The following is a 25,120-nucleotide window of genomic DNA, read 5'->3' on the forward strand; positions in this document are numbered from 1 at the left end:
GGAGAGCCGGCCTGTATTTCAGGCCTGGTGTCATGCTGACACATCAATGTCAGGAACTGTGACCTTTGCTTTGGTGCCCCTCCAGTTAGTGCTGTATCCTAAACAGCTTACACTGGGAGAGCAGTAGATAAACAAGTGCAGCTGTATTTGGGTTAGCAGTGTGTGTTTAAAGAAAATTGTGTGTGTTTGTAAGGGTTATTACACTTAAATGAAATTACCAGGCTTGTCCACTACTTTCCCCGATCAGCAAATACTTTTAAACCTCACCTGACTCAAGTCATATGTTACAGGCTCAGTGCAATGCTGGTGCAATACATTGAATCACATCTGTAAGCTTTGAAAAACATATGTATGACAACAGTCACAACAACACAATTCATTCAGAATGGAGCTGTTATACCGTCATTAATGGTTCTGCCTAACTTGACATCACATGTGTACAAAAACACATATTTGATTACATGTCGTTTACCAAAGCTACAAAACCTACTTGACTAATTATGCAGGCTAACAGATACAGCTTACCATGGTAGCTATCAGCCTGTGTTCGAATTGGTTTAGAAATGTTTCTAAACACTTCACAAGTAATGTCATAATGGCACATAGTTTAACTACCGTGACATTTCCTTATAGGCTGTGTTTTTTTTTAAATCTGCGTCTGATGAATAAAATTGCCGTCGCCATTTAAAGTAGTCTTTTAAAAAGGGCAGGTTTGTTCCACGTAATTTTGCTAATCGAAAACCGAAAAATTGTGAATCAAGTTTTGAAATCGCGGGTACAAGCGGCCGAGATGGGTTTTCTCCGCAGGGTGGCTGGTGTCTCCCTTAGGGATAAGGTGAGAAGTTCGGTCATCCGGGGGGGACTCGGAGTTGAACCGCTCCTCCTTTGCGTCGAAAGGAGCCAGTTGAGGTGGTTCGGGCACCTAGTTAGGATGCCACCTGGGCGCCTCCCTAGGGAGGTGTTCCAGGCACGTCCAGCTGGGAAGAGACCAAGGACCAGGTGGAGGGATTATATCTCTTCGCTGGCCTGGGAGCGCCTTGGGATCCCCCAGTCAGAGCTGGTTGATGTGGCCAGGGAAAAGAAAGTTTGGGGCTCTCTGCTGGAACTGCTACCTCCGCGACCCGACCACGGATAAGCGGGAGAAGATGGATGGATGGATGGAAGTTTTGAAATTATGAAATTAATGAGGGTTAATGCTAACTTTTAAGATTTCAATTAGCCTATAAATGCTAGTCACTCATGTTTTAGCCAACTGCTAACACAAAATTGCTAAAACTCAAAACATATGTATGTTAGCCTTCCTGACCCAGGTGCAAACTATTATGTGATAAAAGTCAGCAACTCTGACTCAAATCTGGCAGTAATAAAACACTTATCACGTATTACTTAACAGCACAACAAAAGTCTAATGCTAAACGCTAATTGCTAACACTCAATCACAAAAATTCAGAAAACACTGATATATTATCCTTTATGGCCCAGGTGCAAAACATAAGTATGACAAGAGTCAGACACACTGTTCATATCACTGCTGCTAACTCAACGTGAATCATCTATGTTATCTCTATTGACTATGAACTCATTCCCCACCCCTTCACTCCAGTTATGGCACTCCTGAGAAAGGCCATTTCCTTCATTACAGTAAGACTAAATAGAGCGTGTCTTCATGGTGTCTACATCCCTGTCCTATGATCTAACAGCTCTCTGTCCAGATCCACCCCGTTCTGCCCTCTAATCTTGTTTGTCAGAGCTAAATGATCTGCCCCAGCGAGGTGTGTTAGCCACTAATGTATTTATTGCTTGATAAGAACGTTGGCCATGCAGTTCCAACTTACAGCGGCTATAAAACGGTGGAAAAGAAACACGACGTAATTAACCTTTACTAGCTGTGTGCATAGGTGGTGCCGCTCGATGTGGTGCGTGTCGGCGGTTGGGGGACGTGTGTGTGCTTTCATTAATGCTTGTTTGCATGTTTGCGCCAGTACGTGTGCATGTATGCCTGCTGGGTTATATGTGTGTATGTACAGTATGTGTTGTGCATTAATGGGGAGGAGGCAATTGCTATCGATAACGACGCGGCTATCAATTAATCGTTAATCTCGTTCTGCCAGATTAGCGCGTCATCCGATAGACTCCAGACTGACTGGAGACAATAAATACGTAAAGTCAATAAAAAAACTGCAAAGCATCAAGGGAGAACAGGGAGATATATGGGAGTGGGGGTTGACACGTGCCAGGGTGCCACCATCACATAAACCTGATGTTACAGCTTAACACAGAAGAAGAGAAGAAGAGACGTCATTAAGACTGATGTACACACTCATTCTCCAACAGGAAGCCGCTTGTCGTCAAGCAAGACACATAAGACCTGCTATTCTTCTTCTTCTCTACTTTAAGCCATTTCCTGTACTGCTAAAGACACACACACTCTAATGGGTAATAGATAAAGGACTAATGCCTGGGTTGAGGAATCAAGATAGATGGATAGGGAGGGAGGGAAAGAAAGAAAGAAAGAGTTATGAAGCAGTACCTGGGGGGTTAATTTCTCACAGGCAGTTTTCACACACACACACACACGCACGGAGTAAAGGTGATGTCTGGCCATGCCAAGCCGGTAGCATGCTAGTTAAAAGTGAATGCGTGTATGGCTGGTGTAGGCCCTCATACATCAAGGAGCAGTTTGTTTAGCCAGCAGTGTGACAGGGTACAGTAACAGGGGCAGGGCCAGAGAGCGGCTGCAGCGTGATGAATGGGAGGTTACAGCAGGGATGGTGTCCCAGTGTGTGTTTGTGTGTGTGTGCGAGAGAAAGAGACATCAAAGCATGTTTTTAGCCCTCAGATTAATGGCGATTCCACTGTTTGATCCAAGTGATTTTTTTCCCTGTATTTGAAGAATCTCTTTTTGAAGCTGTAAATATCGCAGACGCCCTCCTCAAGTCATCTCGCTCTGCCCGGTGTGAAAGGATATTTCTCTGCAGTATTGACATAAAGCTTATGGGTTGCAGTATAACGTTTACATTGCAGAATGTTTTTTTCTGCTTTGATTGTAGGTCTGGTGGGGTTTTTCAAGCAGTATTGCTATGAGTCAGATAGGAATATATATATGTTTTAGTTTATGGCTGTGAAGTGTGTCATGCCATTTGATAAAATGATTGCATTTTCTGGACATTTAGTGGCATCATTTCCTTTCTCTTTCATTTCTAAATTGGAAAATTGGCCATTCCAAAGATGGATCTGTGCAGCTTTTATTGGTTTATAATTTATAGTTTCACATTTGGCACAAAACCCTTCCATCAATACCCAAGTGCAAGAAAAATAAGCGCACATTATCAGCAGCCATTATATTGAACGGGAGCAGTTAAATGTGACAACATATTTTTTAGCAAAGCAGGATTTAAAACAAAAAAAAATCGAGGCAGAGAAATATTTAAGTGCTCCATATTTCCATGTTATGCTACTTACTTCTATTCATTGTACTTTTTCCGGACAAATTAACATTTCAAAACTTCCTCTCCTAACTCCTTACCTCCTCCTCATCCTCACCCCATCCTTGTCCCAATGTCCCAGTCTCTGCCCTGCACCGGCCGAGCTGTGGATCTCACTGTACCACGGTGCTGAAAAACAATTGTGTGTGTGTGTGTGTGTGTTTCTTTAAGTCTGCTAACAAAAGGCTCATTATCACATGCCCACAATGAAAACAACTAGTTGAACTGTTCTCCTGTGCCTCAGCGTGGCGTTGCCTGTGTGGTTAGTGAGACAGTCAGACAGACAGATGGAGAGGAAGACAGTCAGTTAGCGCCCGCCGCGGAGCCGGCCGCCATTTCTCCCCCAATAACTCACTTTTCTCCCCCTTGGAGAGGGAAAACAATAAGATATAACAATTGGCAAATGGCTGAGGCAGGCGGAGCATTACAAATGAAATGTAATGTTGTTACAGTTTGGAAATAATGAATTATGAAGATAAGCGGGGATCTGTAAAATCGCTGTAGCGATTTACCGGGGTTTCATTTTTCAACTGTATTGAATTATGGGGAATTGGCCTCAGTCAACTGCAAAATACAAAACGGGGAAAAGGAGGATGATTCACCGTTTCACTGTGTGTGTGCGTGTGTGCGTGTGTGCGTGTGTGTGTGTTAGGTGTGTGTGTGCAGTTGTGTGCAAGCATATGCAACCTCTGATTGTTTATTTACATGGCTGTGTTTATGTGCATAAAATGCATGGGTGCTCTCACATTCGCGTGCATGCAGTGTGTACTGTGTGTATTTCTGTACGTCTCAACGCTGAGTGTGTGTGTGTGTGTGTGTGTGTGTGTGTGTGTGAGTGTGAGTGTGTTTGGAGTTGAAAGCCTCCAAGCTGTCTCTATCTGCGAGTACCTGAGAGTAAGAGAGCTGTCCAGTGAGACTATGCATCTCCCAAAACAACTTTTCACAAGCTAAGAAAAACACAGTTTTGTTACAAGGAATTTTGAGGTAATGCAATGGGTTGTTTTGTTTCAGTCCATTTCAGACTTAATTCTTCATTTTAGTCTTAAGAAAAATCTAATTTTGGACACGGATTGTACTGACGGTAAAGCAACAATACAAAGAAAACTAATGGTTTTAATAAAGACAGTTATAAAAATCAGTGAGGTAAACTACATTTTGTTTCTAAATAGTTCGATTTTTTTATCAGTTTCTATTTTCTTGACATTAGTCAATCAAAATGTTAAACTAGTTCTAACAAATGTTAATGTTTCAGGTAAATAAATATGATTCTAAACCATATATTTGGCCTAAATGTGCACGTTTTAAAGACTTAATTTAAAAGCCTAAGCTGTAGACTAAGAGAAGGACCTGCAAGGGCAAATTGTAGAGAAACATCCCCCTCTATTGGACACTGTGGTACCTCCAGGCACAGGCAGGGGGGAGACCAACGGTGGAAGTGGAAGGAAAGGACAGGAAATGAGAAGGGAGGGATGGAGGAGAAGATGATATGCCTGTAGGGAAGATAGCACATTCATAAACATCCCAATGATGTCCAATTGCAGCCGTGTGATGCAATCGCTCTGTATCTGATTGCCACAAATACAGAAACCCACATACACACACACTTAAACACACAATGGCCTCAGGTGTGACCTGTCCAACACCCCACTCCAGCAGATAGACATCTTTGATCTATCAAGTCTCAGCACCTAGATCTATTTTTTCACATACTTTTTTTTTGTCATTTCTGGTATTATAGAGAATGAGAGATGGACAGACATGCTTTACAAACAGTGTGGTGGTAGAGTGTTAAGGAATAATAAGGCAACATTTCCAATGTGGAACTGCCCCTTTTCTCAAGTGGTACAAGACAACAACTTGTCCTAATGTTTTTATTTTATTTTTATCTTTACCGGTCTATTAAATCTCCTTTTAGAACAAATGCTCGTATAAATCACATTATGTGAGTGGCGTATATACAACTCTGACTGTGAAATTAGGAAATGTTGTGTTTTCACAAGCACACCCTTGTAGTCTGGTCCAGTTTGGTGCCAGGGAACTCTCCGGTTCTTTAAGATGACCCACAGTAAACTCTGTCAGGACAGGCAAGAAGCAAACCACAACAGAGACTACCCAAGGCCTGACCACAAACTTGGGAATGTATTCATCATCTGGTTTGCCTCCATTTTCCAAAGAGACCTACAGTTCACAAAGAACTCTGAGCGTCAATGTTTATTGTCCTTAATTACACCAAATCTCCAGCGAACTTCTGATCAAACTAGGGCTGCTCAATTAATCGTATTTTAATCGAAATTACGATTTTGGCTTGCAACGATTATGAAAACAACATAATCAAAATAAAACTATTTATTTTGGTTTTATTTCAGTTGAATTATACTTAAAGTTCAGGGTAATCAACTATTAAAAACATACTGTTCAGATTTTTTTTTCAATAAATGGATGGTTTCAAAGTAAATGGATAATCGTTTTTAATAATCGTGATATCAATTATTGATCCAAATAATCGAGATTATGATTTCTGCCATAATCGAGCAGCCCTAGATCAAACTCGCAGAAAACTGAGATTTCTTCTGATCAAATTTTACATCTAAGTCAAGCCAACAGAGATTACAGAGACGTAAAAAAGTTTGCTTTGTGCCTGTTGGATTTCTATTCCGGTGACACTCCGGTGAGAGGGGTAATATAGCAGACGGCTCGACAGACAGATAGATGGAAGGCCAGACTGCTCCCTTGTATGAAGGATTATCCCCTATCCTCTGTTTGTGACAAGAGCTGATAAGGGCCTGAGAGGAGAGGCAGCGAGAGGCTGAGAGGGCTACTGACACACCAACACACACATATGCACATATAATCCACAGCGAGAGAGATATCAATCCATCATTTAGAGCCGGGGATTCAGCGAGAGGAAATAGGTTCTTCTCAATCGCTGACAACCCAACACACACTCGCGCAAACACACACTCACCTACAATCGCATCTGCTGTACAAAGGGTTCATGGGGCTTGAGAGTTGAATGGGGGCTGTTTGAATGACTGTTCAATTTCATCTATTTATCTGATTTACATTTGGCTATTGTTGCCAGCACGGCTGTATAATATCTTTGTGTGTTTAGAGCTGTTATTGGCTTTGAACGACATCACTGTCACTAATAGAAACCATAAATCTGAATGTTGCAATGGTAGATATCGCAATCGGGGATTTTTCTCATTGTTAAAATGGGAAAAAAGGGAATGTGCACTTGTGGTTTCCATAAAGGTTCTAACAGAAAACATTCAAACTAAATCATTGTAGTACACTTATACAATTTAGCTATTATTAGCAAAACATCTGAGAGTACGTTTTTACTTTCTCATTTAGCATGAGTTAGCATTAACCTAGGGTGAAATATTTTTCAAAGTGTTGTGAATTTTTACGTTATTTAGGGCTTCCATTCACACATTGGTAAATGTAAGGGAAAAAGTTATCAATTGAAGTACTCCATTGGTATAATTATTATAATATTAAGGGTACTGGTAAGATTGTGCGGCTGTTTGACAGGAACATGAAAATCCCCTCTCCTCTCCTCAACATGACCACATCTCTTGAGGGATATGCGTGTGTGTGTGTGTGTGTGTGTGTGTGTGTGTGTGTGTGTGTGTGTGTGTGTGTGTGTGTGTGTGTCCAGTGTTGACATGGACTTGATTTGTGTGTTTACCTCATGAGGGAACCTCAGCGCTGATAGGAAAAGCTCAGAGCATTTGACATGCAGAGAAACAGACAGTAAAGTGAAATCAAACCACAGTAATAGTTTGTTCCCTCACTCTGTCCTTGTTGCGCTCCTTCTCTCTAATTGGTCCATGCGTCTTCCTGTAACCTTGAACATATGCACTGATATCTGAGCGGGGGAAGAGAAACGTAGGGAGTTGGGCTATTGATTACAGTTTGCGACAACAGGTCAAAGGGTTAACACGTGTAAGAGGAACCTTATTGCAAGATGGGGGGGGTGCTCTGCAGTGGGAAGTGGTTAAGGAGGTGCCCAAGGGTCTACAGAGGGGCTTTAAGATGATATAATACACTCACTCACAATGTTGCAAGAGCTCAGTGTGATATCTGGAGATATTGAGCACAGTGTTTTGCAATAAAAATGTGTCATTGTGTAGAAACCCTTAATAATATAAAATAAACTAGTTTCCGGGTGCTTAGAAAAAATACAGATTGCAAGAGCATAGGAAAAACTGACGAATAATGAAAGGTGACACATAGAGGTTGGAAGAGATACATGGAGTAAGGGAACAATAACCCAGTCTAAGTGGGAGATAGACAGAATATGTAAGACACAGAGAGGGGGGGGGGTGTATTTGGCTCTGTATTGCTGAGCGCCAGGTTAGGTGCAGGGCCATTTGGCGAAGGCTGCGGTGCTAGAGTTGATGGATGAGACAAACTGCTGCCTCTTTTTTCTTGTAACTTTAAAATCATTAAGCCTTTTACATGGCCATGCAGATTTTTATAGCCACCTCAGACAATCTGCAGCTTGTTCATGTCTTTAGATTGACAGGATGGGAGAAGACTCAGAGATGTGTAATGTCACATCATCTAACGTGGATCAGATCTCAGATCAGATCTCCTCATAGTTATGGATTTAGTCATCTACATAACATTTTAAATGATAAGCTGTAATGTGTACATTTTTGTTTCATTCTTTTTGTAAAGAAGCACTATAGGGATTGTTTTTAGTTAAGGTTTTTGATATAATGTTAGGATGAATAAGGCTAATCCATCATACTGTGCCACAATTTGTGTAATGATGAAATTTGACTCTACTTTTCCTGGCAATGTCTGCCTATTGACCATATTGAAATGATGTGGTGGAACACACAGCATCTTCCTTGTCTCTTTAAGAAAATAAGCTTTAGTTAGAGTTTATAGTTTATATTAAAATGACTTTAGCATATGGCTTTTTATCTGCGGTTTATATATTGATAATTAAGATTTAAATGTATCAACAAAAAATATATGGCATTTACCACTCCCAAATGTGTAGTAATGTATTAGCTCTGGCATGTTTGGAACTTTTCTTAGATGATGTGATGTTTTATGTTTCCTTTTGATGGCGTGGAAAGTGATAAAGTAATTATTTAAAGAAGGCTGAATAATTCAGTCTGAGATACAGCTTACAGCACACATGTTGCTATATTAAAAATGATTCTCACCTTTCAAATGACATCACTTTACATTGTGCGTTACTTAAGGAGCGCTTACAATGCTTACATTTCACATCTCATCCCTGATGATCCTGCTCTCAAAATGCAGCTGGAAATGACGTGCAGGTACCCAGTAGGTAATCCGGTGCTGAGAGGACAGCCCTGACATTGATCTCAGAGTGTAATCTGCTGCTCTTCTTTGCCTGGCACGTTTTGCAATAACAAATACAGCTATAACCAGGAGATCCATGGAGAGGATATGAGTTCTATTAAGACAACCCAGTTAGCTGAGATAAACCTTTCCCTGGCTAAATCACACAGTGACATCAAATAATCATATTACTTTTTATAGTATCCTATTTCTTCTTTTGGAGTGTGTGTTTGATACAGAAGGTGTCATGTTCGAGGGGCCAATATGTTTAATGATAAACCAGTCGCAACAACAGGGTGGGTGTTTCTGCGATGCGCTCTGAATATTATCAATAACAGCCTGTGTGTCTTTGTAAAGTGCGCCTGGATCCATCCATCCGTCAATCGCTCTCATTTCTCCTCCACAGGCTTCCTCCTCCGCTGTTAGGATTCAATTAACACAGTGCAGGCAGCCATGGCACCCTCATTAAAGCTAATTAGTTAAAACATCAGCCAATCTAGCGTTAATTGGCTTTGGTAATTAATTCAGCTGCTAGACCATATGAAAGCAGCAGGGAGAGAGATAATGAGAGGGAGCGAGGGATAAAGAGAGGGCGGACGGGAGGGCAATCAGAGGAGAGGGGAAAGATGAGAGACAGAAAAAAGGAAAGAAGATTTAAAGAGGAACATAACGAATGGACAGGTCTTCTTTCTGTACTCTGAATAGTTGCACTAATTGTAAAAAGCTCAAAAGATGCGCTTTCCTTACAGCATGAAATTGTCTGATTGTGTGTGCTGAGTCATGGCGTCTATTTCAAACTTGCTGATGCCCCTCCTTGCCCACTGACTCTTCACATTACCGCCGCGTAATGAGGCCCCTTTGGGATGGAAATGAGTGCCGACAGGCCTCACACCCACACCTCTCTGTCAGGTATCCCTACTCCCGCGGACAGCTGAGGAAGGAGAAATGGAAAAGAGACGGACTGCAGAGAGGGCATAGGACAGTGGGAGGAAAAACATCCCTTTGTGTTATTGTGCCTATTGTTAAATAGTTATAATTAATTTAATTGTACAGAGGAAACTGTATGTTCCACACTCAAAAAGTATGTTCATAGAGGTAATATTTCCAAAAAAAAATCCAAATCCTAAATCAGTTATTTTTCGAACATAATTATCCATAACAATTTAATTTAAAGTGTGGGTTATGGTAAGATGACTATATTTTATTTTTAAATAGCTGAGAGAAAGAAAGAGATTTTAGATAATCCTACAAGAGAACCTTGAATCCATCATTTAGATTTTCTATTGGTCTTTGTCGGGTTTTAAATAACAACTGGAGCGAATTATAAACGTACATTTTTTATTTCACTTCCAGAAACATACAATTATTTAACACGGTACGTGGCTTTCAGTAATGTACACTTGCTTTACAGTATATAAAATAGATGAGTGTGTGTGTGTGTGTGTGTGTGTGTGTGTGTGTGTGTGTGTGTGTGTGTGTGTGTGTGTGCGTGCGTGCGTGCGTGCGTGCGTGCGTGCGTGCGTGCGTGCGTGCGTGCGTGCGTGCGTGCGTGCGTGCGTGCGTGCGTGTGTCTTGAATTGAGACATAGCCTGTATCGGCTAGCTGTGCCTCTGCTCTGTGGGTCAGTGCTTGGTTAATGCTCCATTAATTTACTTCTTTCTCCTTCGCCGCTGTCTCTCTCTCTCTCACACACACACACACACACACACACACACACACACACACACACACACACACACACACACACACACACACACACACCAGGCACACACACACTGACAAGGTGATTGATTGAATAAACAGCTGTCAGTAGTTGGAGATAACCTCGCCAGCATCACACCGCTGTCTCTCAGACAAACTCGCGCGGCAGGGTCCCTGGAGTAAAATCCCACATTACACATGCTGACACACACTTGTAAACAGACGCACACACAGGGACCATCAGATGACCATTTATCAGCTCAGAACCAGGCAGCTGATGATTTATGGCTTGTTAATTTCTTGGTTTTTCCCTTTTGTTTTCCTTAATCCTCCACATTTTATATCAAAGTGTACTCCTTCTTAGTTCATGCTGAACAGCAAGTGGGTTTAAAAAATCTCCACTATTCCCTTTGATACCATAAAAAATATATAACATGTAGTAGCATTGACAGTTTTCCCATGATGCCAAAATCTCCTGTCCATGTAGAATAAATGCATCTGCCGATTTACATATCACTCATTCTAAGTGCAACGTGCATATGTTTACACACCGAAATACTCCCTTGACTTAAACTGACACATCCACACTGCTACTACTCTCACACACACACACACACACACACACACACACACACACACACACACACACACACACACACACACACACACACACACACTACTCTCTCTCACACACACACACACACACACACACACACACACACACACACACACACACACACACACACACACACACACACCTTTCCCCTCTCTATCCGACCATCTCTTCATCCCTCCTCTCCACCGTGCTGACATTTCATTTGCTTTTCTAAAAGTGACAACCCCAGGGAGCGAGGGGAGGGAGGGAGCGGAGGGATAGTGAAAGAGCCTGGTGATGAGTTTTGAGCAGGGCGTGGAGGAGTGCTATTTAAAAGCGCCATGCATCATTGTCAGGGAGTGAGGATGAGCAAACACACACACACACACGCACACACACACACACACACACACACACACACACACACACACACACACACACACACACACACACACACACACACACACACACACACACACACACACACACACACACACACACACACACACACACACACACACACACACACACACACAGTCAGACAGACAGACAGACGCAGGAAACACACACGTGCACAGAGAAGCAGTGCGACGAAGCCGGGGTGCCAAACTGAAGTTGACCCCCGTTCCATTTCATCAAATGTCCTCCGAATGAGCCGCACAGCCTCATCTATTTTGCAAACACACACACACACACACACACACACACACACACACACACACACACACACACACACACACACACACACACACACACACACACACACACACACACACACACACACACACAGCTAGTGATCATCCTAGTGTCTAGCCTGCTTAAATCACAGCTCACTTAAGAATAAACCATATCACCTCCTCTCTGGGAGACGCACACACACCTTGGTGGTCCCATTTGTGTTAATGCGGCCCCTGGTTTTGGGCTTTAGGGCTCATATTTGCCATTATGGAGATGATGGCTTTACGGGGGCCTCTCACCTCACCTCGCGTTGGTCGGCAGGGAGAGAGGGGAGTGTCGAAATGAAGGCTGACACCTCAGTGGGATTTATTTGATTGTGGATGCGAGGCGGTGTCATTCTGGAGAGAGATGGGGGGGGTGAGACGGGAAGCCTCAGGCTAAGTGAAAAGAAGAAGAGATGACGGCAGGGCGAAGGGGAAAGAAAGAGAAATAAAGGAAAGGGAAAGGCACAGGAAGAGATTGAGGGGGAGCAGAAGTGGCCCTCTTTCCCTTTCCGTGAATCAAATCAAATTCCCCTTATCGCACATTATTTGAAGAGGTTATCGGGCGCGGTAATGCGGTTACACGCCGGGCCGCGGCTGAGAGATTTCCTTGTTTACCGATGTTGGCGGGTGTTATAGCTAACCGGCTGCACGAGTGGCGAGGGGAGGGGGAGGGAGGAGGAGGAGGTAGAGGAGGGAAAGAGGGGTAGCGGGCATAAACACTTGATGCATGTCAGAAAACTCATTTAGGGGAACAACAAGGAGGGGGAACTGAAGTGCGCGTGTGTGTGTGTGTGTGTGTGTGTGTGTGTGTGTGTGTGTGTGTGTGTGTGTGTGTGTGTGTGTGTGAGATGACAGTTGTTCAAGGAGAGGAAAACAGCCTCTACATGTAGACACTTTGTAATTCCATTTGGAAAATGCGCTCCTGTGTTTTGTGAGTCTGCGCGTAACCAACATACGGTGTGTGCCAACTCATAAATCCGGTCCTCCTTTTTTTCTGACTCTTATTGTTGTGCTTAAATCCAGTTTACATGCTCAGCGCTCATTAGCTGATTGTGTGTATATACTTTACAAGAGAAGTCAATCCCTTGCAATGGAGATAAAAGATAGAAAATGGCCAAAAATGTGGTCGTGTGTTAAAAAAGTTGGGAGTTTTTTGCGAACGCTCAATCCAACTAAGCATCTTTGAATGCGTAATTTCATCAAAATCCAGAGCATGAAACTTTTTGGGGTGTCACGAAGAGTCCCGGATACAATCTCCTGTGTCCGAGATAAAGCGGAGGGATGACACGCAATACAGGTCATTAAATGGGATTTGGACCCACAGTGTTGCGAGTACATGGTGTGCCTCTTAGCCCATTGAGCCATGAGGACACCCCAAATGGTTTTTTATCTCTGGCCCCATTGAGAACCAGTATTGAGCTGACAATCCCCGTCCTCTCTGGAGGTGGCCTTTTACCTCAGCTCATTGTAGTCTGTGACTGGGTGCCCGCGCTATCTAGCATCTATTGATTCCGACTTCATCTGGACCAAAGCAACACGGGAGAGGGGAGAGAGAGGGAGCAGGTGTGTTTGTGCAGCAGAGGAGAAAAGTCAAAGAAAAAAGGAAGATGAAGGCTGCTTCAAAAGTTGAAAGGGATTAAACTTGCCTTGTGATTACACACATTTGACACATTTTCATCTGGAACTGAAACCTAAACTTTTTTTTTTTTCTTTGACATTACAAAAAAGGAAAGAAGTAAGAGGAGAGAAAAGGAGTATAGATCCTAAAAAACCTGTTTGAGAAGGAAGGGCACCGTGAAAAAGACTGTGTGTATCAACAACTTCATTGCGATCTGCCACAAAATGTAATGGGTTCTTCCTTGGCCAATGCTACAAGTTTCAGGAAATTAGGCCAGTTTTTCCATAGTCCCGCTGACAAACACACAAACAGACCTACAAACTGAACCAAAGAAACATAACCTTCTCAGCTGGTTTAGTCAATATAGGCTGGAAGAAGAATATGAGGACAGAAACGTAAGGAAATGACCATTAAAGACAAAAAGGAAGAGTGGGTGCAATGACCAAAGTAGGGTCATAAAGGAAATAGTAAGAATATTAGGACGAAATATTAGGACGAAAGCAAAAAGGTGAAATGTCAGGCAATACAAATGCAAATAAAGGAGGGATAGGAAAAGGAAGATTCCTCCTCTCTGCTCTCCACTCTTCCATATGATCGAGTTCTCTCCGCCTTACAATCTGTTCTCTATAATTACCTGTTGTGTGTGTGTGAATCCTCATTATAACATTAGTTAAATAAGTCTAGTTAAGCTCATTTATTTATAGAGAAATGCAACTCTAACTCTGGAGATCTAAAGTCCTCTTAAACAAGCTTAATTTTATTGGCTTGATGATGATGATTTTAAACTTAAAAACATTTTTAAAGGCAATGGACTTTCATGTGTTTTTATCTGTGATTGGTGTTGAAACTGACATTTTGGATAGGGTTAGTGGCATATTGATAAAAAACCAGTTGAATTGTAAATAAAGAACTCTTTCCATTGAGTTTAGACCATCCAAAGTGTCCATGTCAGTGCTATAGCAGCAAGTAAATAAATCAGACATAAGATACAAAAGTCAGTGCTTCTCGCCAGTTATTGGATATTGTTTTGTGACAGGAACAAAAACCAGCGAGGGCCAATATGTGGATCAGGTTACTGAGATCAGAAGGAGAGAACATGGTGAAAGAGATGGGGAAAGGAAAGAAGAGAGAAACAAAAGGGTGGGATCAGAAAAACGAGAGGTAAAGGTAGCAAAAGAGGAAGATGGTAGGGAGAGAAAGTCAGAGAGAAAGAGAGATGAGACAATCCATCTTGGCACATTAGGGGGGGATCAAGCCTACACTCCATCATGGCTGTCACACGGATCCACACCTCCTCTCCTCCATCCATCCATCCCTCGTTCGCTCCGCCGACCGGCATTTCTCTGAAGAATCTCAACGCTAAAAAGTCCTGTCAGGCCTATTTCCTTGTTATCGCCCACCCCTCTCCTCCTCACCCCTCCTGACTCCGATACCTTCCCTCCGCTCCCGGAGATTAAACGCACCCGTGTTGCGCCTCAGGGTGTACGTGTGTGTGAGGTCCAAAGCAGGACATGTGGGAAGTGTGTGTGTGTGTGTGTGTGTGTGTGTGTGTGTGTGTGTGTGTGTGTGTGTGTGTGTGTGTGTGTGTTGCCCTCGACATTAATCATCTTTAAGGCGCTGACAAGTCTGGTGTGCGACATCACATCAACACCCTTCTCCCCCCTTTCTCCTCTTCCCTCTTCTTCTTCTCCCGTGGATTTATCTGTCCGGTCGCCTCCCCCCCGTCACTCACTTCCCTCAGGGAGCGTTTGATGGAGGAATATAAATATAGGGGGAGAAAAAGGAAGCAACACAAGGGGTGAAAGACGGTGACATCACACAGGTTTAAAACATATTAGAAGGAAATAGAGAACAGGAGAGAAATAAAAATGGATTGACGGTTTAATTTAGCATAAAAACAAAAAAATCGTTTTTTACATTTTAAAAGTGCAGAGTGCATTTTCAACTCTTAAATCTCAGCTAGATCTTGTGCAAGAGTAAAATATTTCTCGACTTTTGCCAATGTTTTACGTCATTTTTTTTACCATCTTTACATGTGTACTGCGATTCATACATCATTTTGCCATTTTTAACCACATTTAGTTTCTAGATTTTTGCATGTTTTTGTGTTATAGTGGGCTAAACGCAATTCCCCACTCTGGTGGACAATAAAGTTGTAACTGCTGTTACATTTCCACCTGTTCCGTCACATCAGTCAAGTTCAATTTGTGTCCCCTGTGTTTGCAGTTAGGAGACAGTTAGGTATTGTACCTGTTCTGAGACAGCTGAATAGACTTTACACAACACAAAACTGCTCCACTTTAGTCTTTCCTTTTGTTGATTGTCTACATTGTGTTGTCACACCCATGCCTCTACATTTCTTTTCATTGCTTTTTTTCTTTTTAATAACGCAAATAAAAGTCACATCAAGGCAGAACATTCCACAATTAAAAGGAAAATCATTGCACATTGAAATGCTAAAAAAAGAATATACTCACATTGTGCAAATACGCATTTGCTTTATAAAAAAATAACATGTTTTTATATTAGAAAAGCTACAAACTTAAAATAATCAAAAACGGGCATCAGTGTGTGTGTGTGTGTGTGTGTGTGTGTGTGTGTGTGTGTGTGTGTGTGCGTGCGTGCGTGCGTGCGTGCGTGTGTGTCCTCCAGGTGTGTGTGTGTGTCTGTGGAATAGAAAGAGCCCCATCAGCTGCAGACAGGGATTGGATCTGTCTTTGTTTGCTGTGGCGGATGGCGACGGCTTCAGCATGACTCAAATTATCTTGTCAAAGCAATAAAGGGGAGAAGAAAGAAGGGGAGGGGGGATAGAAAGAGAGATGGAGAAACAAGGAGAGAGAGGGGGGGATATAGTGGAAGGGAAGTGCACTGGTGGAGGAGACAAAGCAGAGAAGAAGAGATGAGCAACACGAAAAAAGGAGAAAAGCGAGAAAAGTGAACAATGAAATAATCAGAAAGGAGATGAGAGATAGAAGTGAGGGGGAGACAGAAATGAAACAAATAAATGGATGGTAGGGAGAAGAAAATTAGAAATGGATGAGGCTGGAGGGAAGGAGCTCAGAGACGGGTTAGGTGTTGGGGGGGGAGAGGTAGAGAAAGAGAGGCAGAGGAGGAGATAGAGAGTAATCGATTACCTATTTTTCAAAGTCACCTAACGTGTCCAGTGCTGTGGCTCTGTTAAGTAGCGATGCAGGAGAATGGGAGGCCGGTATGCACACACACGCTCTTAGAAAAAGAGGGGATGGGGGGTGGTGTGTGTGTGTGTGTGTGTGTGTGTGTGTGTGTGTGTGTGTGTGTGTGTGTGTGTGTGTGTGCGTGCGTGCGTGCGTGCGTGCGTGCGTGCGTGCGTGCGTGCGTGCGTGCGTGCGTGCGTGCGCGCGTGTGTTCCCCACTAGTTGTCTCTTGATGAGTTCACTCGCAGGAAACTGTTCTGACATACCAATATGTGAGCAAGGATACGTGTCCCCGGAGAGCTTTGTGTGCATTTTTATGTGTGTGTGTTTGTGTGTGAGCGAGAACCACCAAAGACAAGACAGATAGGGAGTCCCCCCTTACCTGGTCCTCCTGTTGCCGTGGTGACAAGCAGTCTAAACAGGATATCCTGGCTGAGGCGGACTCTTTTGTTCCCGGACTAAAAAAAGCCCATTTGATTGGCTAAATACAGGAAATCAGGAAGTGTCCTCCAACATTGAGCGCTCAGACACTTTCAATGGATTTTATTTTAAGCCAACTAACACAAACTTAAGAAAGTAGGATGTAGATAACAATACAAATACCAACACATAAAAAAAAACATGCAGAGAAAATGTACGCACTTTCAGACCGACACATTGAAACATGCACACACACACACACACACACACACACACACACACACACACACACACACACACACACACACACACACACACACACACACACACACACACACACACACAGGTGGGCCCAACCCTGTGCCCTGCTGATCAAGGACAATGAAGTGAGGTAGTGTTGGCAGACTCTATACAGCATTATCTCATCCAGTGCTGACACTTCTTTAAATCTGGTTTGACCTGAGAGGACACGGTGAAGACTGTGCAGCACTCTATTCCCTTTTCCGTCGGTGTGTAAAGCAGAATTATAATGCACATGCACTTAATGTGTGTGTTTTGAGATAGTAAATCCACAGTTCAAGCCACGCAAGAATACATATACTGCTTAAGTGTCCTTGGAAAACTGAAGGGCTGTCAGGTCAACTTTGGGTGTATTAGTGTGTGTGGCACGACAAACACAATTGGGTACATTTGATAAAACAATTTGGACAAGGAATATGAGCCTCTCTGGAAAGGATATCTAAGAAGAATTGTAAAAAAAAATTATATTTATTTATTTAATGTTTTATAAAAACTCAAGTCTTCAAACCAAAAGTCCACTAACAAGTGGGGGACCTCACCATGACTATGTCCACTTTTGATGAGAAAGACACAATATGGATGCAATATATATAAACAATAGGTGGGTGATGGGCTCCTGAATGACTATTTGCACATACTGACGTTTCTCCTTTTTCCCTGTTTCCTTTCTCCAGGTAAAAAGAAGATGTCCTTGTATGACAGCCAGGCTCCAGTCTGTCCCATCTGCCAGGTGCTGCTCCGGCCCGGAGAGCTCCAGGAACACATGGAGACGGAGATAGAGAGGCTAGCTGCCGTATGCTTCAGGTACGACTAAAATACATTCTCACACACACTATAGCTTCACACCATCCAGTTTATTAATGTTGCAAATACTGTTTCCTTGTCCGTCACATTACTATATCCTATTTTATTTTATGTTTTTTATGTTATATTTGCCCCATATTTCACCGTATTCACTATTTCGGGTCCTCTAAGGCCTTTTTTATTTCTATTTGACTTTATACAAGCCCCCCCTTGTTTTCCATCTTTCTGCAAACACATCGCTGCAAATCAAACTGATATCAATCTCCCAGACAAATACTTCAATCGATCATAAAGATGTGTATTTTTTAAGTCATGGGGTGAAGGCTGAGCTTTAACTCAGCTTTTATGTCATTCAGGCTGACTGCTATTCTGCCTTAGCAGAGATTTTTGGTGCCATAAATCTGCATAAAAGGCAGAGGCATGCGGACGACGTAACACTAAGTGTTTCCTGCAAGGATTAGGATTCAAACCTGTGACCTGGGGTCCACTCCCCCCCCCCCCTCCTCTCCTCATGGCAGTTGCACAAGCTGTTTTACGGTGGATAAATCAACTGCGAGCCCTTTTAACGATGGGACACAACCATTAGGATCCATATTTCACCTTGACCGCCCGTCAGGCTGTGTGTGTGTGTGTGTGTGTGTGTGTGTGTGTGTGTGTGTGTGTGTGTGTGTGTGTGTGTGTGTGTGTGTGTGTGTGTGTGTGTGTGTGTGTGTGTGTGCGTGCGTGCGTGCGTGCGTGCGTGCGTGCGTGGGGGTGCGGGTGTGTGTGTGTGTACATACGTGTGTAGCCTGTGTGACACTGTGTTTGTGTATGACCCGGTGTCCACCTTAGCGGCCCAGCTTTATGATAGTCCCCATTAACCTGGAGGAACAGGGCAACAGATAGCGTCACCCCGCTTGGAAATCACACTTCATTTACCCCCGTTTATACCTCCCACAACCCCCCCCCCTCCCGTCTGTTATCTTCAGTGTCCCAGGTTTCTTACCCAAATCTCTTCTTACTCTGTCTGAGTCTTAACCTGTCACCTCATCTCTCCATTACCAGATGTTGGATGATGCGAGCGAACATCAGACCAAAGCAGTGACATGGGGGAACCCATTGTCCTCCGTGTGAACGGTTTCATTTATATTCCTCCTTTACTTAAAGTTATAACAAAATGACTTTACATCTTCCAACAAGTGACCCATAAAAAAGGGGGAAAAAATGAGTTTATCAAAAGGTCTCAATCTCATGGCCTTCAGCCGATTAAGTTGGCTCGCTTATCAATGGATATTTGGTAAAGATGACTTAAAAAACTTGGTAAAATTGACATGAAATCATAAAAAACGTATTTTCTAAGTTCTCTTAAACATAAATGTTGATGTCTTGAGTGACTACCAATTCACAAAGTGTTCAATCAGATGCCTACATCAAAAAACATGATATTCAACAAGCCATTTGGACTTAAATAAACTTCCTTTGTCAAATGCAGGCTCATAAGAATATACAGCCCCTGTATGTCAACCAACATCTTTAGGACTACCTTTGCAAAGGTGCGCCACATTTTTCTCACAGCCAATTAGAATAGACTTTGCTTTTCCAAAGGAGGGTTAAAGGGACACGCGCTAAAATGATGCATTTGAGACAGATGGTTAATACAGATATACTGCATCGACACTGTGATACAAATAAAGTGTTATCTTCAAGAATGTTACTTTATATTATTATACGAAATTCCAACGACTGTGCATTCTCCATTTTTAGAGTCTTTATAAAGGCCGGGAGATGTGGCTGGGAAAGTGGATTTTGAGATAGAAACTAGATTTAAACTAAATACAAATAGACAACATGGGAGAGCTTAGTGAGGGTCATCCATCCATCATTGTCTAATATGGGGAGGTGTGTGTGTGTGTTTCAATAATTAATAAAGGTTAGTAGTCTGCCCTTCCATCTGTGGGTCTGGGATATTGTGTAAGCACACACTCACAGACACACAGACACACACACACACACGCACACACAAATGCGGTTATTTAAGGAAATAGCACCATCCCCGGGAGAGATGGGATGGTGGCTAACGTCACGGCTGGCTGATTTAGCTCCTGGCCATTAACCCATCTGACTCATACACACACCACAGGGGGAAAAAGAGGATATAGAGATGCAGGCGATAATATTTAAAGATATTTTTGATAGAAATGTTCCTTCACACAAAAATGTCTTAGTGTGACTTTGGAGGCAAAGGAAATGGAAGTGGGAGATAAAATAAAAGCAGAGAGTGTTGTGTGTGTTTGTTATATCGCAAAACCAGATTCTACATCCCACACACACACACACACACACACACACACACACACACACACACACACACACACACACACACACACACACACACACACACACACACACACACACACTCTCTCTCCCTCTCCCTCAAACACAGGCGCACACACACACACACACACACACACACACTGTCTCTCCCTCTCCCTGGCTCTCTGCATGGTAGCAGCCATCATTGAAAGTGACAGTGGGAATTTGGTCCAATTTGTAGTAAATCTGCCTTTAATGACGACCAGCGCTCGCTGAATGAAGGAGCTGTGGGTATGGAAACGAAGGTGTGTGTGTTTGTGTGTTTGTGTGTCCCATATCTGCCTGTCCTCTTCTGTGAATATCTGTTCTTCCGTGTGTTTCTATTTGCTTTTTATTCCTGTTCTCTGTTCTCGCTGCATGTGTATTTGATTACAACTGCCACCCTGTCCTCTCCTATGTGTGCTCCGTGTCGCCTGTTCACGGGCCACAGCTCCTCATGTATGGACATGGAAAACACACACACACACACACACACACACACACACACACACACACACACACACACACACACACACACACACACACACACAGTTGAGCAAATGGTAATCTATCATGCCCTGTAAACGTCAGGTGGCTCGTGGGGGCAGAGCAATCTACATACCCCGAAAGCCCCTCCTCCTCTTCATGTCCCTACTCCTCTTCTTCGTCTTCCTCCTCCTCCTCCTCCTCCTCCATAATCAATTTGCCTCCATGAGAGCGAGTCCCCGCCTCTCCAGCGGACGACACAAAAAGGCAAAAAGCAATCAGTATCTTGAGGTTAGCGCCATCCCTCCATTCCTCCTTCCATCCATTCCACCAGCTCCCAGTGAAAAGAGACTTATGTATCCCTCTGTCTCTCTGAGGGCCCGCTGGCTGTCACTCAAACTCAGTCTGTCCACCTGAATGATTGATGCTGATTTCACCAGATGTTGGGACGATGGGCAGTTTAACTGGGAAATTACTGATCAGCTCACCGGTTCAGATTCATTGGAAAATCAACATTTTAGAGTCTTATTTTGTTTCTTACCTTGATTTTTTCATTAATTTTAAAATCTATTGAAATATTTTAGTGAATTAGGATTTTACAAAGGGAATTTAAATATCTCTTCTAATCCATAAATCATATAAAACTGTAAACAACCTTCAGAAAATGTCTACATGTTTTAAGAAATAAAATGTTATACGAATCAGGCCATGGATGAGTATTAACAATATGTAAAAACGTTCAGTATATAGATAAGAATAAACTCAAATGTGTATTTAGTTTCCTTTCTAATAGTTTGAAATAGGACATAAAAACTATGTCTGGCTTTGAAATGTATTTTGGACCAACCAATAAAATCATGGTCTAAATATAAAAACATTATTTTTTGTATCAATTGATTATAAATACAGTATAATCTCAAATGCCCTGACATGTTTTAGTCAGCGGTCACATCTCTTTCCATCTTTCCCTTATATCCGGTGAGTACGTCTTGTCCGTGACCTCACAGGGTCCCGCCCCTCCTTTAGGTTAAACGGGTTCAGAGAGGGGTCTGTGTGAGGTGGGGGGACAGCGTGTTGTAAGACGTGTTTAAAGCACCCTCACCTGTCTCACCCTGTTCACACACAGGCCTCATTACCACAACACATTTATAAAGTGCTTTGTCTCCCCCCTCTTCCTTCCTCCCTTCCCTCCCATCTGTCTGTGTGTTTGTTTCGCTTTGCTGTGCTGCTCATTTCCACACTCTCCTCCTTGCTTTGACATGGCAGGCAGCTGGAATATCCAGCCCCCATAACCCTCCCCATCAAAAATTCATACAACCGGGCAAACAGACGTGTGAAGCTGCGAGAGTGAGGCGGCGACACCCCGACTCCCCCATCAATCCCTCTCTTTCTCTCTCTCTCGTCTCCCTTCATCTTCACCTCACTCTCTCCCTCACCTCACATTTCATCTCCTTCTACCTCTTTTTGCTTTTCCCCCCTTCTTCACTCCCTTTCATCTCTCTATCACCCCCTTCTGTCATTGTGGCAATTTTCTCCCTTCGAGGCAGCCATGCGACTGTTGTCCCCCCCCCCCCCTATTCTCTTGTCGCTGTTTGACACTGTCAACAAGCAGGTAGAGGTGGCTGTTATTGTTGATGCCTCTGCAGAGGTTCCAGGTAATGAATAAAAGAGAGATGGAGGGAGAGGGAGATGACAGAGACGGAGAGAGAAAAGGGGAGAGACAGGTGGGGGTGTTGGCAGATTCCCCTGCATTACACAGCAGCTTGACTGTGTCACCCGTGTTTATTCTCTTTGTTGGTGGAGGTGAAGCTGCTGTTCAGCTTTCACACACATATACAGGACACACACACACGGTAGCAAGACTATACAGATGTAAATGCACGCAGGTACACACACAGCAGAAGCCGTAATGATACATGTATGTTTACCAAGCACACACAAAGACATTTAACTCATAACAGACATATGTGTAATTGTATACGCTAACTCGCCTCTCATCTCAGATCACATGGAATCAATCACATCCAATGGAATACTCATGGAAAGTGAAATGACAACTAATGAGTTAATAATAACTTTCACAGCAGCTGACTAACCCTTTTTTATTTTCTAGGTTTCTGATTTATTTTCACTGGTTTTAAAATTTGTTTTTCTCTATGTCTATTTCTTCTATTGTGGAATCTTGGTTCACCATGTACGCATGCGAGATTAACAAAGTTGGATTCAAAAATTCAATAGGGGATGAGTTATTGTTATTCAAATGGTCAATGTGTGTGTAAGTATTCCTGACATTTTCTTCATTTACCTTAAATTACGTTTTGAGTATTTATATATCCAAATCCTGCTCTATTCCCCTAAAACAGTGCAGTATATTTGAGAGTGACCTAGACAATCCAGTCGCACAGGATTAGAGCCTGCCACTCATATACTAAAACAATCCTGACTGTAAGGTTGTTGGCTAAAACTTTTTTTAAATAGTGTATCTATCCTTTAAACCATTTGTTTTCATAGGGCGATTCCCTATAGCTAATGAAGTCACCAGCCATGCAGTTCCTCACTAAGTAAACACATGAACTCTGTTAATAGTGAGGGCATACACTTGTTGTTTGAATCCCTACAAATGTAAAGACGAGCAACACTCCACATCATATATTGTGCATAAAGAGAAACATACTTTCACACTACTCCCCCTCCTCTATCTCATCACACATTCGTTCCTATCCCTGTGCAGCTATGCATTATATTCCTGTGCGTCACTTTGTCAAATCTTCCCTCAGATAAGTGACACATAAATAAGGCTTCTTGTTCTTATTATCCACCCATCCAGCCATTGAAAAAGGAAAGCCCTTGTCTACCAGGGCATGCTGTCAGATTAGAGGTTGCGCTCAATTCCGTGTCCGAGGGGGTCTGCGGTGCTAACAGGGTCTCCATGCAAACATGACAACCCTGTCTCGCTTTTTCTACGTCGAGCCTGCCGCCACGCATCAAAAAGCTAAGAGAGGGAAAGTCAGATAAAGAGCAAAGAGAAGGATAAGAGGTCAACAGAAGAAAAGGAAGGAACAACAGATCAATTGAGGAGGGGGAGTACATGTATCAGATGGGTACAGTGTCAGAAAAGGGATTTGAAATAAAGTAACAATGTTTAATTTGCCGGTTTTATTTGCAGGATAGAGACTAGATTATAGATTTGATCGTCTCTTATCTAAAATGTCACACATGTATCTATCTACACGAAACAGCTGGAACGTGTGTTTCCTACTTTCTTTCCTTCATTCTTTGTTTCACTGAACTCCCCCTCCTCTCTTTCCCTTCTTCCATATAACATTTACAAGTCAGCCGATTGTCCTCCGCATATTGCAGAGTTAAGGCGACCGCAGGCTGCCTGCACTGGCAAATCAAATCACTGCAAAATCAGTTATTTCCTGCTTTTGCCACCGCGCAAAAAAAAAAAGCGATTTGTGTGTGCATGTGTGATGAGACAAATCTAAAGGAATGATTGCCTCAGTGGAGAACATCCAGCTGATGTTCCTAGTAATCCTACCATTAGCGGTAATGTTTTCAATTACCATCAAATAGGGTAGCAGAAGATTTAAAGCTGCTATGACAATGGACAGATGGATGGATAAAAAGAGGAAAGACAGGCCGAGGGATTAAAGTGAATAAATGTGCTAACCTTCCAAAAAAGATGTCGTGTTTTGTTTTAAAGATCAGACAAGATCTCAGAGATGGGAGAAGGGATTCTATACTGCACTGCATACCATGAAGAACTCACTACATCCTATGTTTGTCTTTGTTCTCGCCTGCAGTAAGAACCATTCACCCAAGGAAGGAGCAGCCACTCCGGGAACCCCGAAGGTGAGAATCTCAAATTTTTTGATTTACTGATAATACTGGCCTTTTACCACCTGCTGAAATCAAAAATGCCTTAAATGCCAATAGAGAGAGGGACATTTTGATATATAGTGTAGTTCTATACTGTAAGAGCTTTTTCTTCGATGTCTCTGTTCCTCTCCGCTGCACTAAGGAGAAATCAGCTGTACTCGCCTCTGTCTTATACCCTACACACACACACACACACACACACACACACACACACACACACACACACACACACACACACACACACACACACACACACACACACACACACACAC

At 42.8% G+C, this 25,120-nt stretch overlaps 1 protein-coding gene across 1 annotated transcript in view; it reads left to right on the forward strand.

Moving 5' to 3' along the window:
• The window catches only part of rnf220a (ring finger protein 220a), a gene marked incomplete at its 3' end in the record, with an annotated part of 67,615 nt that overhangs the window by 12,798 nt on the left and 29,697 nt on the right, over positions 1-25,120 (forward strand). The window contains exons 2-3 of the mRNA XM_010774914.1: positions 18,020-18,149; positions 24,773-24,821. Coding sequence (XP_010773216.1) covers positions 18,020-18,149; positions 24,773-24,821 — 179 coding nt within the window. The remainder of the gene's footprint in view (positions 1-18,019; positions 18,150-24,772; positions 24,822-25,120) is intronic.

The sequence above is a fragment of the Notothenia coriiceps genome, unplaced genomic scaffold (genome assembly GCF_000735185.1).
Source record: "Notothenia coriiceps isolate Sejong01 unplaced genomic scaffold, NC01 NC01_scaffold00014894, whole genome shotgun sequence".
Classification (NCBI taxonomy): domain Eukaryota; kingdom Metazoa; phylum Chordata; class Actinopteri; order Perciformes; family Nototheniidae; genus Notothenia; species Notothenia coriiceps.